The 22,247-nt window shown below is 47.0% G+C and overlaps 1 protein-coding gene across 5 annotated transcripts in view; it reads right to left on the reverse strand.

The window, feature by feature from the left end:
• Positions 1-22,247, reverse strand: part of LOC104139774 (discoidin domain-containing receptor 2) — a 61,195-nt gene that overhangs the window by 25,734 nt on the left and 13,214 nt on the right. For 4 of the 5 annotated variants that reach the window (XM_068914508.1, XM_068914511.1, XM_068914509.1 and 1 more), the window contains 3 exons: positions 6,856-6,993; positions 5,151-5,253; positions 2,331-2,559 (listed from right to left, as the gene is read on the reverse strand). In XM_068914508.1, coding sequence (XP_068770609.1) covers positions 2,331-2,559; positions 5,151-5,253; positions 6,856-6,919 — 396 coding nt within the window. In that variant the 5' untranslated portion in view covers positions 6,920-6,993. Of the gene's footprint in view, positions 1-2,330; positions 2,560-5,150; positions 5,254-6,855; positions 6,994-18,384; positions 18,536-22,247 lie in introns of those variants that run through there. The other variant, XM_068914510.1, reaches the window with a different exon arrangement.

The raw sequence follows: 22,247 nt of genomic DNA on the forward strand, positions 1-22,247 counted from the left end.
TTCACCAAAGGGAAATCATGCTTGACCAATCTGATAGCCTTCTCTGATGGGATGACTGGCTGGGTAGATGAGGGCAGAGCAGTGGATGTTGTCTCCCTGGACTTCAGCAAGGCTTTGCACACTGTCTCCCATCGCGTCCTCCTAGGTAAGCTCAGGAAGTGTGGGCTAGACGAGTGGACGGTGAGGTGGATTGAGAACTGGCTGGATGGCCGAGCTCAGAGGGTTGTGGTGAATGGCGCAGAGTCAAGTTGGAGGCCTGTGGCTAGTGGTGTCCCCCAGGGGTCAGTCCTGGGTCGTCTTGTTCAATATATTCATCAATGACCTGGAGGAAGGGACAGAGTGCACCCTCAGCAAGTTTGCTGATGATGCTAAACTGGGAGGAGTGGCTGACACACCAGAAGACTGTGCTGCCATTCAGAGGGACCTGGACAGGCTGGAGAGCTGGGCGGAGAGGAACCTCATGAAGTTCAACAAAGGCAAGTGCAAGGTCCTGCACCTAGGGAGGAAGAACCCCATGCACCAGGACAGGCTGGGGACTGACCTGTTGGAAAGCAGCGCTGCCAAGAAGGACCTGGGAGTGCTGGTGGACAACAAGTGAAGCATGAGGCAGCAGTGTGCCCTTGTGGCCAAGAAGGCCCATGGTATGCTGGGGTGCATTAGGCAGAGTGTTGCCAGCAGGTCGAGGGAGGTGATCCTGCCCCTCTCCTCAGCCCTGGGGAGGCCTCACCTGGAGTACTGTGTCCAGTTCTGGGCTCCCCAGTACAAGAGAGACATGGCCCTACTGGAGAGAGTCCAGCGGAGGGCTACCAAGATGATTAGAAGGCTGGAGCATCTCTCCTCTGAAGAAAGGCTGCGAGAGCTGGGCCTGTTCAGCCTGGAGAAGAGAAGATTGAGAGGGGATCTCATCAACGTGTACAAGTATCTGAAGGGGGAGTGTCAGGAGGATGAGGCCAGCCTCTTCTCCGTGGTGCCCAGCAGGCAACAGGACAAGAGGCAATGGGCAGAAACTGAACCACAGGAAGTTCCATCTGAACCTGAGAAAAAACTTCTTGACTGTGAGGGTGACAGAGCACTGGAGCAGGTTGCCCCGAGAGGTAGTGGAGTCTCCTTCGCTGGAGATATTCAAAAGCCGTCTGGATGTGATCCTGGGCAATATGCTCTAGAGCATATTGCTCCCTGCTTGCGCAGGGAGGTTGGACTAGATGATCTCCAGAGGTCCCTTCCAACCTAAACGATTCTGTGATGAGACAGTAGGGCTTTTCACATACAGATTCACTAATGGATTCAATTCTGGTATAACTCTGAAGATGCAGACAGACTTCACCTGCTAAAATACCAGTGAGGAATAGCACCATTGAGCTTGAGCTTTCCCCTTCTATCCTGTGAACACAGTGTTTGCAGCACACTGTCTGAGGGATAGGTGAGACAAATAATGGCCGAGTAGCAAATCAAAGGTCTGAGTGAACAAGTCATTCATTAACAAGCTAGTTCAGGTAATAACTTCTGTTTCTAGAATTACAGACCGCACCGTGACTTCTGAAGTACCCTCAGTGCTAGAAAATACCAAGGCATCAGCTACCTTTCTAATGAGGGCTAGACTCTGGCTTAGGACTGAGACAGGGGATCAGCTCAGACAAGCAGCAGACAGAAGCAGCTACCTCCCAGGGAAGGTTTAAGAAAGGCTCGTGAACACAACCGAAGTGCAGCTGGTGCAGCACTGCATGCTTGAGTCTGGAGGGAGTCAGAAACAACTGCAGTTGAGCAGGGAAGCCTCTGTGGGTGTGCACTCAACATGTTTCCTACCCTTTAAACTCTTTCCTCCTCATGGCTCACTAAATTAAACACCGCTATCAGACATCTTGAACCTCGTCCCTTCTCCATGCTCCACCTCTTAAGAAAAAAAAAACACACAAACAAAAAACACAGCAGGCACACCAGATCCCAGAAAAAGTAGTTTAGTCAAAAACAGACACCAGACATGAAGCTTGCTTTGTAGCTTCCAATTTAGGAGCAAGCCCCAGGCTGGCAGAGGGACATTCACATTGCATTTCATAGTGTTTTAACCACGCACAGAAAGGCAGCGAAGAGCCAGTATTTTAGGCCAAGGTATGGCAAGGATTTGGGGAATCGGGTCAAGGGAATAACAGCCACAGCAAATACAGGACTGAAGTATAGTATGTCGAACACCTGACAGAGAGGAATCAGGAGAGTGAGTAAGATGCGCCAGGCAGTAGGTAGAAATAAAGAGAGGATGCACCTTCTACAGTCTAATTCCCTATGACTTTACCTGGATTTTGCATGCTCCACAGTTCAGCTCCTGCTGCACTCACCTGCCTGCCTTGGCGATCTTTCCAGGAGACCCAGCGCTCTCCATTGCGGCTATAGTCAATTCGGTAAGCACGGGCAAATTCTTTGCCAGTGGCACGGGCGTGCCGTCCCTGAGTCCCAATCAAGGTGATGAAAAAAAGCTTGTGTAGGTCAATTTGGAGGAACTGCACGTCTTCTGGCTGCAACAAGCCAGCCGGGCACCAGGCTCCATCCCCCTCTTCCCTTTGTAACCTGAGGGGAAAACCAAACACACAAAAAAAACACAACACACTTTCCTCCTGAGGATCCAGCCTTCCCAGTAACCGAGGAGACCTACTGAAACAGAATTGTGTAGAAAGGAAGCAAATCAGCAAGTGAGCCCTGACAGCTGGCTACCAAACACCTCTCCACTTCTGGGTGGAGATCTGTAGAGACTTATCCAAGAGACCAGTAGCCTGTTTTGCCCTTTTCAGAGCCACTCTGTTTTGCATATCTCTCATTAACAACTGTAAGTCTTTTCTTTCTCAGAGCCAATATTTTAATGCTGACTTGGAAACAACTATATTAGTCAGTAGGAAACTGTATTGACTGTTTTTTAGCATGTGGCCTGGAAAGCACACCGTCACTTCACCTAAATCCCCCATACAGTAATGCCTGAATCTCGGCTCAGCCTCCTTCTATAGCTGTTACAAGCACAAAGAGGAGCTATCCTAAAACACATTTTAGAAAAAAGCTCTTTCCATCTACAAATTATTGTGGGTCATCAACACATCTTTCACATTTCCTTCAGTGATCAGAGTTGCTTGTCCAAGACACTGCTCAGTGTCTGATGAGAATCTCTCTGCCTAAAGTTGAACATTGTAGCGCTACCTGCAAGGATTCAAGCCTTGGAGATTGCATGCTGAGTGCTCTAGCAATCAGCAGGTGGAGCCACGGAAGGAAACACTTGAGTGACCTAGGCATCTCTAGATCCAGCCGTGCAAGCCGCAAGGTGATGAAAGTAGTTTTAAATGTGAAAAATTTATCCGGGCATGATAAGTCCATGTGAGCCTTAAAGCAACAGAGATTTCCCAGAAAAGAGCAAGCCCTTGAAGTGTCCTTTTCTTTCTGACAGCCCTCCTAGCTCTAATTAGTGAGAACGGTGAGTGCAGCCAAATCTCATATCAAGGAACAAAGCACCCAGAAGGAGACACAGAAGGTCAAGGTACAGGCTAGAAATTGGAGTTTTGTCTCAGCTCAGTCAGTTCCCTGCTGTTCCCTGCATAAGACTTATGCAGTTCCCTGCATAAGACTTTCACAGTGAAGCAGCAAGTAAAAGAAGTTATAAGAAAGGTGTGAAGGGTGACTGTGAAGCAAAAGGGAAAGCAGCATCTGCATAGCAGAGCTAGGACCTCTACCAAAATGAGGTCTGCTAGAGGGTGTTCCTTCATGTCTTCTGCCTGTGGACGTTCAGCTGCCCTGGCAGAAAGACATGATGGTAACAGATGGCAAGTGACGACTCATATTTGCAGAACTGGGGATAAGCCACCCCTCAGAACAAAATACATCTTCCAGCTTTCAGACCAACAGGCTTGTTCAAACTTCGCCAAAACACATGACCTTGAGCACCTTTGCTCTACCACAGAGCAAGAAGAGAGCAAGCACTAGGAGAACTTCATAATTTTGGACTGCCCAAAGTCTTTGTAAAAATATAACCACCATAATTAACCTGTAATGCATATCTAATCTGCATAGAGGTTGTTGTAATGATGATATCAAGCATTCCTAAGAACTATAAGGAAACTCACATTTGGAGATACTTTGCAAATCAGTCTGCAGCTTTGAAAGAAGTGGAACGACATAAGAATGAAAAGCCACACTGCCGAAAGAGACTGATTTTTTTTTTTGTTTTTTGACATTGAAAGAAAATTCTGTAGCTGCATTTTAACTCCTCCTTAGCTCTGTGTTTTCCAGTTTACAAAACACAGTGTTAAAAAAAAAAATTTAATCAGAATAAAGTTGGTGACGTTATTTCCTGTAATGATGCTATACTACAATGAATACAACAGAAAAGTTGAATTAGGAACGTGTATTTCTCCTTCCTTTTAACTTGAGGGGAAAACAAAAATCCATGGCAGGCAAAAGGGAAACACTTTTGTAATCAGTTCCATAAAAGACCAATGTATCTAACTGATGCAGAACACCACTGAGACCAGCAGTCAGTGCCATTAGGTCAAGGTGATCACAATCCAGATAGCAAAAGAATTCAGATTTTTTTTTTTTTTTGGAGTTAAAGTGCACACAGCCCATTTCTTCAATATGATGCTGTTGAAGAGTCCATTCTCATAAGCTACTTCCTACGATTCACAGTTTCCAGTGCTCTAACAAGAGTCCTAGAGGCACTGTCCCTAGCTGATCTGTAAATCAAGCCCCTTAGAAGCAGTTATAGAGCTACAGAAAGAACGGGGTTGGAAACGCCTCTGGGAGGTCTCTAGTCCAAACTCCTGCTCACAGCAGGGCTAATTTCAAAGCTACACTGGCTTTCTCAAGGCCTTGTCCAACCATGTCTTGGAAATCTCCAATGAGGTCAGCACCTCTGGAAACCTAAAAGCTGCACCCCTTCCTTCTCATTGGGAAGGATTTTTTTCTTTATGTGGAGTCAGAATTTCCCATGTTGCAACTTGTGACCATGACCACTGCCTTTTGGCCTTTCACTGTGCATTTATTTACATCCACTATGGAAGTGGTGAACAAGCTAAGCAAACGGGTTTCTTGTGAGTAAGGCTAAAGAAGAATTTTTATCCTCAATCATATTAGATAAGCAAAAGAAGAAAGGATAACAGTTTTGCCAGAGATTAGCCTACCGTGCATACTGGGGTCCTGTGGAATCATACCACTGACTAGAAGCAGTGATATCTTCATCCCGTATCGTCCCTTCATGCATGCCCAAAGGATAACGGCATATTGCTGAAAGCAGAAACAAAAAACAAGTAAAAAAAAGTCAGTGCTTTTTTATAATCACCGAACAAGTTTAATTGATAGGCTGTGGAATAAAAGTGACAATGATAAAGTACAGAGAAATCAAATAAAAAAGGATAAAATACTTCATAATTACTATAAGCTAAAATTACAAGTAATGAAATGCATTGACGCAGAGAGCTAATATCATTCAGCAGAGCCCTGGAAGAGCAGAGACTTCACAGAGAAGCGTTTTTAAGAACATCAGAACAAAAAAAAGTATTAGTGTTACTCATTACACAGACCAATTCTACAATGAGACATTACTTATCAATAACGATGCAATATAAAAGGAATTATTGCATTAAAGATTTTTTTCTTTTTCTGGAAGAAACAGGATGCTTGACTTGCATTCAGATAAGATTAACTAATATTATTTTCAGCGGTCCAGTGATAGATAAGTTAAAAAGCATCTAATTCCAGATGACCAGATAAACTGAAGTTTAGAGGAACATCTGCACTATCATGTCGCTGAAGGCTACAGCTTATATTTGAACCTAATCCACCGATCTCCCACATTGCCCCACACTGATCTGTTCCCTGCCTCTAGCCTTACGTGGACCAGGTGGCTCTCTCCAGGCACAAGCAGAATCTCCAGCTTGGTGCCTCCAGGGAGGAAGGACACAACTAGCTCAAGCCACTGGGCTCTAAGCTCAATACAGCTACCAAAGGCAGCGTGGACATAGCTTACGAGTATAAATTGGCCAAGAGCTATCCCTCTCATGTTATCTTTGAGACACCTCCTGGAATATTAGAGGTGATTCAGAAAACTAAAAGTCTTAATGTTATATCAGAACTCAAAAAAAAGGCAAGCAAGATATTCATGTCAGTTCAACACCAGAGGCAGACAAAAAAAGTGGGATTAAATAACGAGAAAATTAAAAGACGAAAAGCATACCCAACGGCAAGTCCCAGAACAAATGAAATGTACTCTCCTATGGATTACTGGTCTTTGCCCTCTGAACTTACAGCAGCCCCAGCTCTTCCCCTTGTCTGCGGTGACACAGGAAAGAGACAGCACACGCTGTAGTCACTCCAGAGCAGCAGGCACACCGGTTGACATCCCCACTACACCCATCCTCGCTAACTACCTGCTGCTGTATCAGCAGCTTTGCCCGACCTTTCCTCAGCAAAGGCACTGCCTTGGGTCTCTGCCTCCTTCCTTTATCTCCAAGACTGCTGTCTTTCTGCCCAGCTTTGATAAAGTTGTTAACTAAGTTCAGAAGGTATACGAACAGACAGAAGCATGAAATCCACCTTTTTGTTACCACCTTATAGAACAAAGCACAGGCTGAACAAACTGACAAACTTCAACATAAAAATGAAAAGAATACGTCCACGTGCCTGGGTCCCTCAGGGCTCTCCAGACAGATGGTTCACTCCAACACAACAGTCAAGGAAGACCAGCAACCTCAACACGCAGGAGGGCATTCAGGGACTATGTTAGCGATTACATTTACATGCATATATCATGAAAGGGCAAGAAAGGCTGAGAATGAACATATGAAAGATGGGAGATTAGAGTCCTCTCCCAGCCTGGCAGCTCCCTACCAGGGTTGACTTCGGTGCCAGATGGCTCAGGCAGTGAGACCAACAGCAGCATGCAGAGGATCATGGTAGCAATCGGAGGCGCTGTGCAGGGTCAGATGGGTGCGAGTCCTTCACAGGCAGCAGCTGCCATCTACATTTCTGAAAGACAAAGCAAAGGAAAGATGAGAGTCCTCCAAAGAAAGGCCTTCTGTGCTGCAGATTCACTATATTGCCATTGCTTGGTGGTGGGTCAGACCACTTTCCATGCCTTCAAAAGTGTCCTGACCCCAGCTCTGCTCCGATCCTTCTGGCCAGAGGCTGTTAAACTAGCAATTGCCTGACTCCCAGTATTGTCTCTGAAGTTCTAATTATTAACATAATTCAGCTTTTAGGAGCTGGGCTGCCATGAGTACTGTGCAGACATACTCAACTACTGCTCTTAAACAAGTTCAATATAAATTAACCTCCCTCCCATTTCATCTTCACTTTTTAATATATTAAACAGCTACAGAGGCTACTTCCGCAGTGAACCTGGATGGTCCAACCAGGGAGTGACATAAGGTTCAGATCAGCTCCTTAAGAGAGGTTTAATCTATTCAAATGCACACCTCTATCTGCACTAGCTGTCTATTCCAGGCAGGCAGGTGGGCACTCTGAAAATTCTCATTCAGTCTCAAGATAAATGCCTAAAATGGGTAAAAATAATCTCTCCCATATTGCTGCCAAAAGAGTATGTGCATTCACACATGCAAGTACACTTAATTTCCTGTTTGGAAATGAGGAAAGTAGCAAAAGGCTTAAACTCTGGCAATTTCACTGGAAAGCCATAACAACACCTTGAAGAACACAAGGTCATATCAGCAGAGCTATGTGAATTCTTTGTGTCCATATTCACTACATAGAGCCTAGGGAGAGTCCCACCCTGGAACGCTGCTTTTTAGAGGGCAGGTTAGAGGAGCTGTCTCATATAGAAATGTCAGAAGAAAAGAGAATAGAACAAATCAATAAAAGTTGCCAGGACCAGAGGGTGTTTGCTCAAGAATCCTCACAGTGGTAGTAAAAAGGCAAACTGCATGTTAGGATTTGTCAGCAGAAGAAAGAGAAAAAGAGACCATCGCTATGCCAGCATGTAAATGCATTTAAGAATCAGAATATCAGATGCCATTAACTCAGAGACTGGTAACAAAAGATTGAATTTTTTTTTTTTTCCACGTAACATACAGCTGTGACTTGTGCAGTCTAATTAAGTTGCTGTGGATACCAAAATAATTAGATATAGTCACAATAGAAAGATATACCAAGGTTCTTAAATCCAAAGATAGGCCTTTAGCTCGGGAAACTCCCCAGTCACAGATTGCTAGGCACCCAGAAGCTAAAATCATGGTTAGAGTCACTGAAGCTTGCCTGTTTTTAATTCTCTTTCCCAAGGATTTGCTACTGGCCATTGTCCCTGCTGGATTCCTTCTGAAAAGACGGCTCTCAGCCTAAAAGGCAGTTTACGGGCCTTCTTGGAAAATGAGCCAAACGTGAGGGTGGAAGGGGGAGATCAGTGGATGCTGCCCAACGGTGCTGCACCCAGCAATGCAACAATGCAAACAAACGCAAAGAGATCCTACAACTGCCAGGATCCCTCCTGTTTAAGTTACCTTCTTGTGCTGTGCATGAGCACCTCGGCCCAGGCCAGAAAGACATCGATAAAGTTCTGTGATTTTGTTGATTTTCAAGTAGGAAACACATAAAAGCAAACCACTGCAAAGAAAACTCAGCCCAAATCTCAGCAGGAGGCTCTGCCAATCAGAAAAGAGGTTTCAACCAAGCACTCTCAAGGTACATGTGCATCCAAGGTCTTACTCCCCCTTGGAAACGGGGAGGGGCCCACAAACTCTGATGCAAACACTGTCCCATGGCAGACTGTGCAGCTGGACGTATCACAGAGCAGAGACTGTCGTAGCTGTGTGAAGGAGGATTTTGTACAGACACTTCCAGGGCACAGTTTGAAAACAGACCAGGTGGTCCTTAGTCTGTTCATATGATTTGGTAGGAGTCCGCAGAGCGGCTTACAGAGCAGGATTTCCAAAGAGAGCTGTAGAGAGTCAAGCACTAAAGGAGACTGTCCTCTCCCAGCGCCTTAGAAAGGAAAATGTGATGGATGTTAAGGTAGCCCTCCCTTCCTACAGCAGGTAGCAGAAAACATAGCAGACAGCTGCTTGTGTGGTATATAGGGTATCCTGAACATGGCCCAGATACCTGCCAAGATCAACTCTGCTCTGTGGACGTAACAGAGCCTAGACAAGAAGATCTTCTTTTGAGCCATGCTGGACCAGCCACTGAACAGAGCTGTAAGTCCTTCCAGAGGTCCTGGCAGCAAGAACAGCAACTTGGATATCTCCCAGGTGACTTCTCAGCTGCTAAAGAGCTGCCAGCTGTATCAAAGCCCTCAGACGGCAGAGCATACAGGTAGGCTCCATGCCACATTTACCCCCTCCACAGAAGGCTCTCCCAGAGCCTAGAAACAAAGCACGTCAAATAGGGAGGATCAGGCATCTGTAAAGATAAAGGCTAGCTCCCACAAAAATACTCGAGGATTTTTCTCTTACATTTGGCCACAGTTATGGAAAACAGTAGCCAGAGTGCTAAAACGGAAGTCATGCATTGCCAAGATCTGCTAGGTGAGGACCAAGTGCCTCTGTTGAAAGAAGAGATCAAAGCAACCTCTGACACCACTGCAGATGTTCAAATGCCTTGGCTTTGCGTTTGATCCAAAAACCCAACTAGCAGGGATCAATGGCAGGGAGGCAGGTGTGCCCAGACAGGGCAGTAAGACTGGCTGCCTGCACCGGAGCACAGGGATGAAGGAGCACCCATCCTCTGACATGAGGTCAGGGCTCATGACCCAGCTGGGATGGGCTACTACCATAGCAGACCTTCGGAGTCCTGAATGTAAGGTGCTAAGCCGAGTCTTAGCATAAGGACATCCATTTCGTCTTTTGACACAAAAGCTGCCGTGCTAAGTTTCTCTCATCTCCTCAAAATGAGGCGTGAGCAAGTCACAACAATGGAAGCCAATGTTACAGCAATATAATAAATGCTACATACAGTACAAACAGGAGCATTATCTCCTTTGACCAGGTACAGATCCAAATGCTGTAAATTAAGTGCCTATTTACTTTAGGCAAAGACCATGACATGTTCTAAATCACAGCTATTGCATTACCATATATCCAGTCACGTTATCGTTTAACTGCCTGAATACCGCAATTAGGATGTAAGAGATAACAACGGGAAGGGGGAACAGGGGGTGGAGGAGAGGGCAATGAAGGTGAGTCAAACAAAAATGTCCAAGCATCATGTTAGCTTCTGACACTGAGCCAGCACCTAGAGCTGGAGGGGAGCTCTGGGCTGGTGCAACAAACATCTGCCTGTACCTCCCTACCCTGCTTGCCAGGGACTTCCCAAGATTCACTGGGCACAAGGAGCTCCATAGGTCAAGCAGAAACTGCACGACAGGATGAACGCTCTCTGGATGCGTCTTTCTCCACTAATTACAGATGGAACCTAAAGGACTGGCTTTGACTAACCTCATAACTTCCAGATGGCTACAGTTGGGCAAGATGAATCCTCACCTCCGTACGTGGCAGTGAAGAAGCATTTCCAGCAGATCAGCTCTAAGCAGGAACCCCAGCAGCTGGGTTCTGCCTGTGCTGTGTTTGTTCTTCCTGGTATACTTGGTCCTGGATCACTAACGTGTGTTTGGCAGTCCTGGGATAGATGCTGCGCACAGGGAGCAAATGGTTTCATTTCTGATCTTTGACACTTTATAGCAGCTGTTCGTGCTTTGAGCAAGGAGACAGAGAATCAATTTTTCATTCCTGTCTCAATTTAGGAGACCATATAGCCTCAGCTCCACTCATCAGCCCTTACTACTGGAATTCCTTGGGTGAAGAACTGTTGATGTTGGTTTCTGCCAAGTCTAAACCTCAGCTAGTGGTAAATCTGATTCCCAAACTGCACTTCCAAGTGCTAGAACACACTGGAATATACTACTAAATATAAGCCTCTGTACAAATAGCTTGGAAAAGCATCCTCCTAAAGATTTTTTTTTTTTCTGGGTAGAAGACTCACAGCACTTTTCTTTGTGGTTATATTTCAGTCGCATTACAGTTCCTTGCTTTGCTTGTGCCTTTAGTCCCAGCCTGCCCACACATACACAGAAAGCGCCAAAATTACAGCACAGGCCTGAAACCAGCAAAGACAGGATTAGCAACGTTCACAGAGGCAAGAAAGTGTTAAACTCTGTTCTCAGGACAGAATGGATCAAGTTGCTAATTGCTAACAGCTGGCTGCAGGAGAATAAAACCCTGTTACAATCATTGTGAGAGTGGAAAAAAAATTCTACTTGCTGAAAAACTTGCTAAGAAATGCAAGAGGGCAGTTTTTTCCAATATACCAAGCAGATACCATGCCTAAGAAAGCCAACCCATCTCTCCACAGACAGCTTGCTGTGAACTAGCACCGTCCCCAGCACAGCATGTGGCCTACAAGCAAAACCACACATACCACAGTGGGCACAGGAGGGAGCTATTCTTTAGCTATCTGCATGAAGAAGGTGGGACTTGGAGCTCCTCCAGGTACTGCTCTGCCTCCAGAGATCCATTACGGAGGTCTGGCATGTTTGCAAGCTTCTCTAGGTCCCAAATGCAACAGACATTTATTTTAACTGGTTCCTTCGCAGATCATTACCTCGAAGTGGGATCTTATGGTTTGTTGCAGGAATCCCATTACAGATGCCTAGCACCCTGCCAAGATACTCTGTGGTCATAATCAAGACTGATAGCTGTGTGTATAATGCACTCTGTACTTATTACAAGAGGATTTATGTGAAATCAAAGTATCCTCAGAAGAGGCTCTGGAATGGTCAGGAGGACCAGACCAGACGATATGACTAGGAGACCTAAAGAAATTCAGGGAGGAAACAGCAGAGCTACTAATTGTGGTAGCATCTGGAGCCTGAAGAAATAGAGGTTGGCAAGTATGATGTCTATTTTTAAGAAGGCTTCCATAATGGTGGTGGAGCTTTTCTCCTTGCCTCAGATTAATCTGAGATACCTAAAACTCAGTCTTCCTCTGGAGCACACACTTAACAGTCCATACAGTGCCAATTTTGACAAAACAAAATATACCGATGAAAACGCTTAGCAGAAAGTATTCTGACCACCTCTTTAAAAATGTTTTGCTTAGTTTACAGCTCAAATACTTTTTCTTTTTCCTGGTATCTTTTTTTTTTTTTTTTTTTTTTTTTTTAAAAAGAGGACTTAAAGCTCCAGCCATCCACTCCCTACACATTCCTATTTACCATTAACAAAGATTCTGCCTTTGCAACACAGCTGACATCATGCTAAGAGAGCACAGGGATAAGAGTCTCAAGGACAGGCAATATCTTCTATTTAAGCCAACTGACAACAGTTGGAGAAAACAGAGCAGCTATCAGTGAAGACTGCCACCCACTCCCATCAAGATACTTGCATGAAGCATGAGGCTGCTGGAGATCTTAGATATGCATACCACCAGAGAGTCAGAAAGCATTTACAGTAGGAACAGCAACACTACAAAGTGATGTCCAGAGCAACAACAGATCTGGACAAATAACAACCAGATTTTAGGAGAAAAGAGGCAATAATGGGAGAAGTGAGACAGGAATAGCAAGACTCCAGCATGATCTTTGAGGTGGCATTAGGAAATCTGTCACCACAAAGGGACAAGAGAAGAACACATGGCGCTAGGAAAAGGACCTCAACATTCAGGAGCAGCCCCTGGGACAGGGGCAGAGAGCTGTGCCTGAGGCAGTGACAGAAGAATGGGAACGTGGAGCTCTGTGTACCTTGTGGCACCCTCCTGGAGAGGGGGAGATATGGCTGCCATGAGACTGAGGAGAGTCTGGACCTCATCTTCCACGTTGTGGTCAAACAGCTAATGAGGCTATCATGGAAAAAAAGTAGATGACACCTCACTCTTGCTATATTTTAGGAGAAAAACAGTGTTCTAGTTACCCATATGTGACATAATGATTAAAAACTGGGAGAAGGTTCAGGCTGTGAACCCAAGCATGAAGGAATGCCTTACCTACAGCCTGGAGAGAGGTGCAAGTACTTTGGCAAAAGAATCTGAGACCCACTGAAATCCTCCAGCATTTTACTATTGCCTGTTGGCCAGTCCCAAAGGAGTAGTGTCCTGCGTTTGAGAAACTGCTTACAGCACTTTGTTACAAAACAGATTTAAAGATAAGTGAACAAATGCAGTTTAATCCATCAAGATAACTATGCCAAAATTAGGAACAGTTACAAAGGCAAAGCCACAGATAAGGAAATGCAATTCAATTCAGTAAGGCGGTTCTTAGCTATTTCATTGTCTCAGCTAATTCAAAACCCTGGTTACCCTGCCCCACCAACCTTAGCACTGGAGTACTCTGATCACCTCAACTGGAGAGCCTGGAAACGTGTTCCACAACCCAGGTGAACACACCAGGGACATCATGATTCTACACTAGACAAAACATGAGCGCACACCTTCCACCATGAACTCTACATCAGGAGGCCAGAAGGAACCTCACTGCATACCAGAACACTCTTCAAAATATAGGCCCCACAGTGGAGAAATAGCCTGTAAACTCCAGTCCTCCTGTTTTTTTTTTTTTTTTTTTTTTGGTCAGATAACACTAGGAGGGAAGAAATGGCAGGAGAATGGAAGATGTGCACAAAAAGCTTTTATCTCTTCTCTTCTTGCCTACATTGCAATGATCTCTCTGTCCCTTATCAGAGCTTCCTTTTCATTCAGAACAGGCACAGGAAAACACTTGGCACATTCACCTTTTTACCGTATTCCTTACACTGGCATGTTTCTTCAGCTTTATGGGGGGGTTTTTGAGAAGGCATTTACTTTTTTTAAACCATATCCTTAAAACATAGCGACTACAAGTTAGCAATATTCCTCTCAAGACCTACAATCTTCCACTCTGAGTCTCACATAGCAACCATATATGACATGTTAACCACACAGATGACATATGGAGCATTAAGAGTACGCAATCTAAACCACCTTCCTCCCTCTCCATTCTCAAGGGGTTCCACTATAATCTTTTACTTAGCTGTACTCAAAGTCATTGCAGTCAAAGTGAGATCAGGCTACCAAGTCAGAAACATTCAGGTTGGAAGAGATCCTCAGGAGATCATCTAATCCAACCTCCTACTCAAAGTAGGGTTGACACCATTTTCGGAGCAGGCTGCTCAGGGCTTTGTCCATCTGGGTCTTAAAACCCTCCAAAGATGGAGGTTCCACCACCTCTCTGGACAACCTGTTCCACTGCTTGACTGTCCTCACAGGGAAAGCTTTTTTTCTCACTTTTGCCAAGCCAGAACTTACCCCTATTTCAACCTATGACCATTGTCTCTCATCCTCCTCCAGTGTGCCTCGGTAAAGAGCCTGTTTGTCTTCTTGATAACCTCCTCTTTTGTACTAGAATTCTAGTATTAGCTACCTCAAAACTTTCTCTTTTCCAGAATAAGCAGCCCTAGCTCCCTCAGTCTCCCCAATGAAGCCAACTTTCAGCATTAAATTACTTAATATTTTCTCCCAAATCAGCACTAGAGAAATCAAGGCTCTGTCCGGATTGCAGGACAGTCCAGGTCTGATTTTGGGACAACTCCCATTGGCTTCCTCATGTGGAAACTGGAGGACAGCTGAGTCTATCCCAAACTGGAGCCAGAATACTCCTGGAGCATTACGGCAGGTCCCTCTGCTTAGGCACTGCGTGGATCACAATTGCCACCAGTAAGTATTTTTGAGACGTATCAGGTGGCATTTCCTAATCCACTTAACATAGCATTAATTGGCCAAGGTGGAAACTCAGATACAGGCACCTTAGTACAGCTAAAGGGCAAGGCAGTCATATTAACAGCAAATAAGGACTGAATATCACCAAAAGGGTGTTTCTAAGCCCAGAACCCACAAGCTACCAGTGGTCCTGAGGCACCCCAACAGGGCATTAGGGATACCCTGCCATCTATCCCCTGCCTGAGAGAAGCCAGAGACCAAACCATTAGGAGCAAAACAGGAAGCAGCTATAAGACATCACCACCCCATCCCACAGAGACAGAGGTGACACTGCTCAAACAGGTCTGTCCTCCTTCCTGCAGTTCCAGACAGCACCAGGAAAAGGAAGGAGAAAGAAAGGAGAGTGAAGCTGCTCCAGCTCCCCTAGGGACCCAACGTGCTCCCACTGCCAAAGCAGAGCCTCTTCCTCCTGGGAGCAGCTGCATTTGGTCAGGGTAGAACTTAGGCCGAATCCAGGTACATGATGTCAACCCAGTTCCTTTGGGAAACCAGTGCAGGAATCTCATCGAAAACCAGTCTGAAGACTGTATGACAAGATCTGCTTTCTATCAGAACATGGATCACTGAGCAGGTCCTTTCTTTAATTTGACAATGACTTACTAAAATTCACCAGCTTCCCCAAATTCTGCCTTGGACTGCTATTAGTCTCAGCGGCCTGTTGCTTACCTACTCTTTACTCTTACCCTTTTTAAGCATTGCCACAACATTAATGTTTTTCCAAACCTCTGGAACATCTTCAGTCTTTCCAGATTTATTACACTGCTGCAGTTGATTCAGAAAGTTACTCTACCAACTTGTTTTAAACAAATAGGTTCAAATCCTGCTCAAGTTTCAAAGATTTTTAAAATGTTATCTTGTGTTTAACACGCTCCCTCATTACCAGTGTAACGGAGCATATTTCAACATCCTTAAAGGAGAGTGCATCATCCCCAAATGGAGGTAACTCCTTACTTCTCAGTATCATTATTACCGACCAGGTTTTTTAACCTTGCCTAACATATATAGACACCATTGATGGAATTCATTCAGTTCCAGAGATAAAGCTTTTCTCAGTCCCAAGTTCTGTTTGCTATATGTTTTCAGTTATTTTTAGCTTTCCCTATCAACCAGATAGGGAAATCTAAACCTACCTTCCAGAATGCCTAGTTAATAGGTACCTACCTACATCTTTCTTGCAAATCGCTCCTGGTGGATTCTTTTCAGAGGGTGAAATACGATCACTGAGACAAATTTCCAAAACCAGAAGTGAGGCAAAGAGTTTGTGCAAAACACTGTGCAGAACCCAGCACCAAGCTAAAAATCTTCTGATTTTTTTTTTTTTTAAAGGGTGGAATCACCCTTTTAAACACCAAAAGATGGTGCAGTAAAAATTAAAACAGAAAAACACATTTGGGAACATGTACTAATTTAACTAGCAACCTAGTTTCCACCAAACCACCACAGAAAGGCTGATATTACCAAAAGCTACAGGTGCACTTTTTATGAATTTTGTAAGCTTGTCTCTTCTTATTCATAAACTAAAAAGCTAGTGCACCTGTCACTGACGTTTGCCTTGTCCTCAGTACTACTGGAGCTGCTGTAACTTTACAAAAAGTGGTTCTAAATATGAAAAGCCAGCCATGCCATGCATCTGCAAGAAGATACAAGAGTGGAATAAACTTTGCCAACATTAGAAAGAAACAAAAGTTACTATCATTTGCCACATTCCACAGATAGAAATACTTCCAATACCAAAGTGCAGAGTGGAAAGTCATTAGTAGACTCCTACAGCACGCTAGCCTTAATCAGAGAGGAGAACTTAGTTGAAATTGCTAGATGAAAATCCAGTGAGGATTTTCAGGCAGATCCAACCATGTCCTGCTAGGTTAACTATCTACTGGTACAAACCTAACAGATAAAGTTTAACTTCTTACTCACATAGATGAAGTTGCAATCAACTAACTCTTCTAGCAAGATATTTAGAATAACTAAGACAGTTCAGAGGAGATCTTTGCTTACCACAACGTATTTCAAACAATCAAACCAAATGTTTTGTTTATAGCCAAAGAAAAGGACAACAACACTGAAAACGCTCTAATACCACTTCACGCCTACAGAAAACCAGAACAGTAGATTCTGACCAAGTTTTCCTCCAGACAGAGAAGTCTGTGTATAGGTAGCCAGATTTAGAAATTAAACAGAGAAGGTAGGTAGCTGTAGGAAGAGAAACTGAAAATCCTAGGATTGTTTGAGGTAAAGAAAAGAGAATATGAGAGAGCACAAGAAAAAACAACATAAAATAATGATGTGTAGAAAAAAAAAATCTCATTTACCTCTTTTCCTTACTGAAAAGGAACAGAAATTAAAAAGCAACAAATTAAAACCGATTAAATGCAATTCCATAGCATACCCTGCACCTTAAGCCTCCAGGGCATATTCCCACTCTGCTTTGTGGCAGTAAGTACTGGAAATGGATATGCATAATACAAATATCTATGTTTACATTCACAGAGTAAAATAAAAGGGTACACTGCATAGAAGTTTTCATCCACACAGGCATAAGTGAATCGGTAATTAACTTGACCAGAAAAACATCTATGCAGATAAGTTATTCCGCATTTGCCTGCATTCAAGGTCTTGGGCTTTCAACTGAAACATGCTGAGCAGCCATTGCCTGCGATAAGAGGGGTGCCTGAGTAGGTGGGCTCTGATCTAATCCGGTTTGGCAAGCTTTATGTCTGTGCATAGGGATCGCATTTCCGTCTCGAGCAGCTTATTGTGCAGCCTCTACAGAAAAAAGGGGTTAGTGTTTTTTTGCCTTTTTTTTTTTTTTTAAATGGAGATTGCCCTCCATAACACAAAAAGGATGGATGAAATTTCACCCAACCCTATTAAATAAATAGCTCCCGAGCAGAGATCAACCCTGGCACAGTCCAGGGCAAACAGGATTATTTTGAGAAGTTCCAAGCACCTGCAAAGGGGGAAACCCACTGACGTTTATCAGGAGTGGTTGCTCCTGGAGAGCCCCACAGCTGACCCTAATGATATGGATTTTCAGAAGCAACTTCCTACTTCTTTATACCTCTGGGTTTTATGCTGAACACAACTCTAATAGCATTTTACAGTGACATGGATCACAGCCGGCACATCCAGGGGGAAGAGGGAGGCTGCAGCTCCCCCGGGAAGAGGTGAACAGGCACAAAACACACAAGAGCTGCATGGGCTTGGAGGGAGGGAGCGCATCCCTGGCTCCCCCTCCGCAGACCGGTGACTTGTCACCGGCCTCCGATTTTGCATATCTGACTCTGTCCTAGCCCCAAATTAAGACAAGCATGACCGCTTGAAAGCTGAAACACCATTTGCCTACAGAGGTACGGCTGCAGAAAACACTGCTGTCCAGAGAAGCGCACCATCCAGCTTCACATCTCTACTGAAGAAAAGATACTGCAAATCCTCGAGGAGCTTGGGCACGCGGCGTTGCATCCGCGAGGAAGAACAGCGCAGAGACCCACCATCTCCTCTCCTCACCAGCGCAAAGGAATACCCAACACCGCTACCTCTAACACCACCCTCCATCTCCAGCAAACACCCCAACGGCATTTGCGTTTCACCTAACGGAAGAGCCGCGCGCGGAGGGAGAGCGGACGCCAGGCTCAGAGCCGCGTCGAGCGGGAAGGCCCCTACCTGCCGTGCTCGGGGTCTGCCGAGCCCAGGGAACGACTGAAACGCGTCTTTTAGGCTCCCCAGGTGGAGCCGGGCAGCAGCTCCGACCTTCCTCGCAACGTGCCATCGGCACCACGGGAGCTGTTCAAACTTGCGCCACTCCTCCCTCCCCGCGCACCCACGGACAGGCCCGAAGGATGGCCCTGCCTCTAGCAGCGCCGTTCCCATGGCGACTCCTGCCCGGACAGATGGAAACAGAGCCCTTCTCTAGGCAAATCTGCCGTCTTGGATTCCTGCGCTCTTCCCCGCCGGCCCCTCCTCGCTCCAGCGCGCTCCCCAGGGGCTGCTCGGCTGGCACGCGGCCCAGGCTTCGCCTGGAGGAAGGCCAAGCTTTGAATTCGTTTAGTCAAACCACAACATAAAGCAGCTCTCTTGCTCAGGAAGCAGGGCCCGTGTAGTCCCAGGGGCGAGCCAGGCCCAGCGCCGCCGAACCGGCTCGCAGTGTCTCGTTTAACACGGCCGCCGGCGCTCTGGGGAGCGATCGCAGCACAGACGTCCCCCAAACGGTCTCCGCGCGCTCAAACCGCTCTTCTCCGGCCTCTGCTGTTCACGGAGGGGGGGAAAGGAAAAAGCAAAGACGTAACGAGCCTTTACATTAAGCAAGCCCAGCCCGGAGAATTATTGTGACCGAAGAGCAGAACAGGGGGCTTCTCACTCACCCGGCCTTCTGCTTCCAAAGCCTTTCCTGACCGAGGGAGAGCCTAGCCGCGACACCAGCGCTTGAGTCGCGGCTATCGCAACAGCCTATCCCTGCCGCTTCTCTTCGGGTTGGGATCCCGCAGGAGCGGAGTTCACCAGAGCAGCTGTCAGACAGCTGCGCGACCTCACATTTCTTTTCCTTTTCACTTCAAAAACACAGCAGCAGGGGGGAAATGCAGAACTCGATACCCACAGGCAGCACTTTGGGGATGATGACCGGGGGCAAGCGTGACTGGGAGGTGAAGTGCTCAGGGTGTCGCTGAGGCTCTGCGGTGGGAGGCCAAGTGGCAGGACCACAGGAGATGGAGCCGCAGGAGGCACTAACACAGCTCCGGCGACTGGGCAGCCTGCAGGCATCCTGCTGAGACCACCAGAGCATGCAGGTAAGGAGGCACCACCGCAGGGCAGAGCCACAGGGCTGCCAAACTGCTCTTCTGCTGAGCACTCCAGCAAAACACACAACTCCCTCACGTCCTGCTCCCCCTGGCCACGGCCGGGCTCGGCCAAGCAGCGGAGCAGAGCTCCTGCGCTCAAGAGGGTTTAGGGAATGGCGAGGAGGCATTGAGAGTCTCACTCTCAGCTCCAGGTTCCTGCCTCCTAGCACTGCAGGAGGCCAAAACCCTGTGGGTGGCTGCTCCAGTGATGCTGGGGTTGCAGAGACCCCTTTTCTCCTTCCCTCCCCACCTCAAGGCCCAGGACCACCTCGCCAGCACAGCTTGCTCTCCTGGCATTTGCAGGTCCCCACTCAAAGGTCCACCCAGCTCAAAGGATTCAGGATAACTGATATGATCTGTCTGGTGCCAGTCTTGTGAGTGAGCCAAACAGCACGGCCGTTCCTGTACCCTGCTGTGAGAGCCAGAGGAAGAGCTGTTTGCAGGAACAGGTCTGCAGGCGCAGCAGAGAGGGCCGGTGCAGCGCACCGGCTGATGCCAGGCAGCACACTGCCAGCAAGCTCGCAGCGACCTGCTCGGCTCCAGAGGAAGGGGCACGCAGAGGCAGCGAAGTAGGACTGGGCGCAGGGCCACTAACATGATTTCATGTTTTGGAAAACAGAACCACCCAGAGCACAGGTCCGACCACACAGCAGCAATAGCCCCACGCACCTCTAAAGGCAGGGGGCTGAAAGCAGGAGGAGCAGAGGGGACTGCATTACAGAAGCTCAGGGTGGAGGTGCCAGAGGGAAACTGGCAGTGCTGTGATTTAAAGTTAGGCAACTGCACTAGAAGGCTGAATAGCTTTTGGGGGGGGGGGTGCATTGCCACAGCATTCACGTACAGAAGCCGAGTCCTTCAGGGTGAAGGCAACAGGGCAGCAAACATGCTAGCAAGCAGGAGCACGGGTTTGATTCTGGAACTGGCATGAGCAATGGGAGGAGCTGGTGCCTCTGCTGCGAGAGGCCAGCTAGCAGGGCCCCGCGCAGCCGCGCGAGAGGCCCCACAGCAAGGTACGCGGCCACGCGTGCAGCCAGGAACCCTGTCCAGCAGCGGCCGGCACAGTGGGGGGAGGCAAGACAGGAAGCTCCAGAGTTACAGCTGCGGGAAGGCGAGCCGCATCCGTCACTGAAGAGCCCTGCAGGCTGCCTGGTACAAGTGGGGCAGCCTATAGCAGGCTGGGGCCACGCTAACCCTGCTGCTGGTGACCGAGGCCACTGGGATTTGAGAGGAATGTCACCTGGGGGGTCACTAGTGTGACACTGCAGATAAGGGACCAGCAGCAGGGAATAGCAGGGCAGAGGGAGACAGAAGAGCAGAAGCACTTTGCTGACTCGTCAGTTTGGAAGCACAGCAGCAGGTGCTGGCCTGCTTCCAGCAAGGAGGCCAAACAGCACAGCACAGGACTGCAAGGACCCATTTTGGACCCGTTCTCCCCTCCAGGAGAGGGGAAGCATCCTCATGGATCCATGCTGGTGAGCAGCAGGAGTGCAGGGATGGGACAAGGATGCTGCTGCTGTACAGCGAAAAGCACGTGGAGGGACCCCACAGCGCTGAGAAGCGGGGAGAGCAGCGCAGCAATCCATCCCACCCCTCAAATTCCCATATGCTACACCAGGCTTCAAGCAGGAATGACAAAAAAAAAGCATGAACAGAAGAACCACCCGACATGAACTACACTGCACCCTATCTACAAAGGCCAAACGGGAAAATAAAGCCGTGAGTTGCAATGCAGGGTCATATGTGCAGTCAGATGCCACCTTGCTCCTATCTTCTTCCCTGCCTCCTTACCCCACCTCAGCCACACAATCCTCCTCTGTCCTAACACTCACCAGAAAGCTATTTACCTTTTCGCCTCCTGGGAAATTTTCCCATGTTTTGGTGTGTTAAGTCAGCTCACGGAAGGGATCAGATAATCACCAAGGCTCATTTATGGTTTGGGACAGAAGTATATGACCAGCCGCAGGCTGGAAGTGTAAAAGCATGAAACCTCTGCCCACATGGAAAGCCATACCCAAAGAGGGTGTTACTGATTCAGATGAAACACTAGGCACTCTCCTACCAAAATAACAATGCCTCCTCCATCTACATAACAGCCCACAGCGACCAAGCCTGGATATAGACCCCTGGGGTAAGCTGGGCTCAACAGGATTCCCTTTGGATGGCATGGGGCAGAAGATACCTCTGGGCACCCAGGAGGGAGTCCTGGAGAGAGGCCAATAAAAGCACAAGTGCAGGTGCCGTTCAGAGTTATCGAGGATCTGGAGAAAGCTCCCCACTCCCTCATTGAGCTGGGAAGAGCAAGGACTCAACTTGCCCAGGGATCAGGGGAGCTCTGTTCCTTGTGGAAGGACGTGCCGTGGGGGCACAAAGCACTGCAAAGAAATAGCAAAACTTGCCGTTAGACTCACTGTGACCTTCAATACTTAAGCACAGAAACGGGTTCTCTGCTGCATGCCCTCTGAAATGTAACTTAATCCTGGCAGAGCTATACATTGGCTAAGCAGTTCTAGGCACAAAGCAAAGCAGAAAATAGTCCTTCCCCCCCGCCACTGGAACAAGTCCAAATGCACATGATAACAAATCCCACTCAAAGCTATTACAAACTGAAGTACTTCAGTAAGTTTTGCATCTTGCATCTCAGAGGGAGCATACTTCTGCAATAGCATCATCGTTTCTCAAATTGTGTGTTTG

This window comes from Struthio camelus, chromosome 20, assembly GCF_040807025.1.
Source record: "Struthio camelus isolate bStrCam1 chromosome 20, bStrCam1.hap1, whole genome shotgun sequence".
Classification (NCBI taxonomy): Eukaryota; Metazoa; Chordata; class Aves; order Struthioniformes; family Struthionidae; genus Struthio; species Struthio camelus.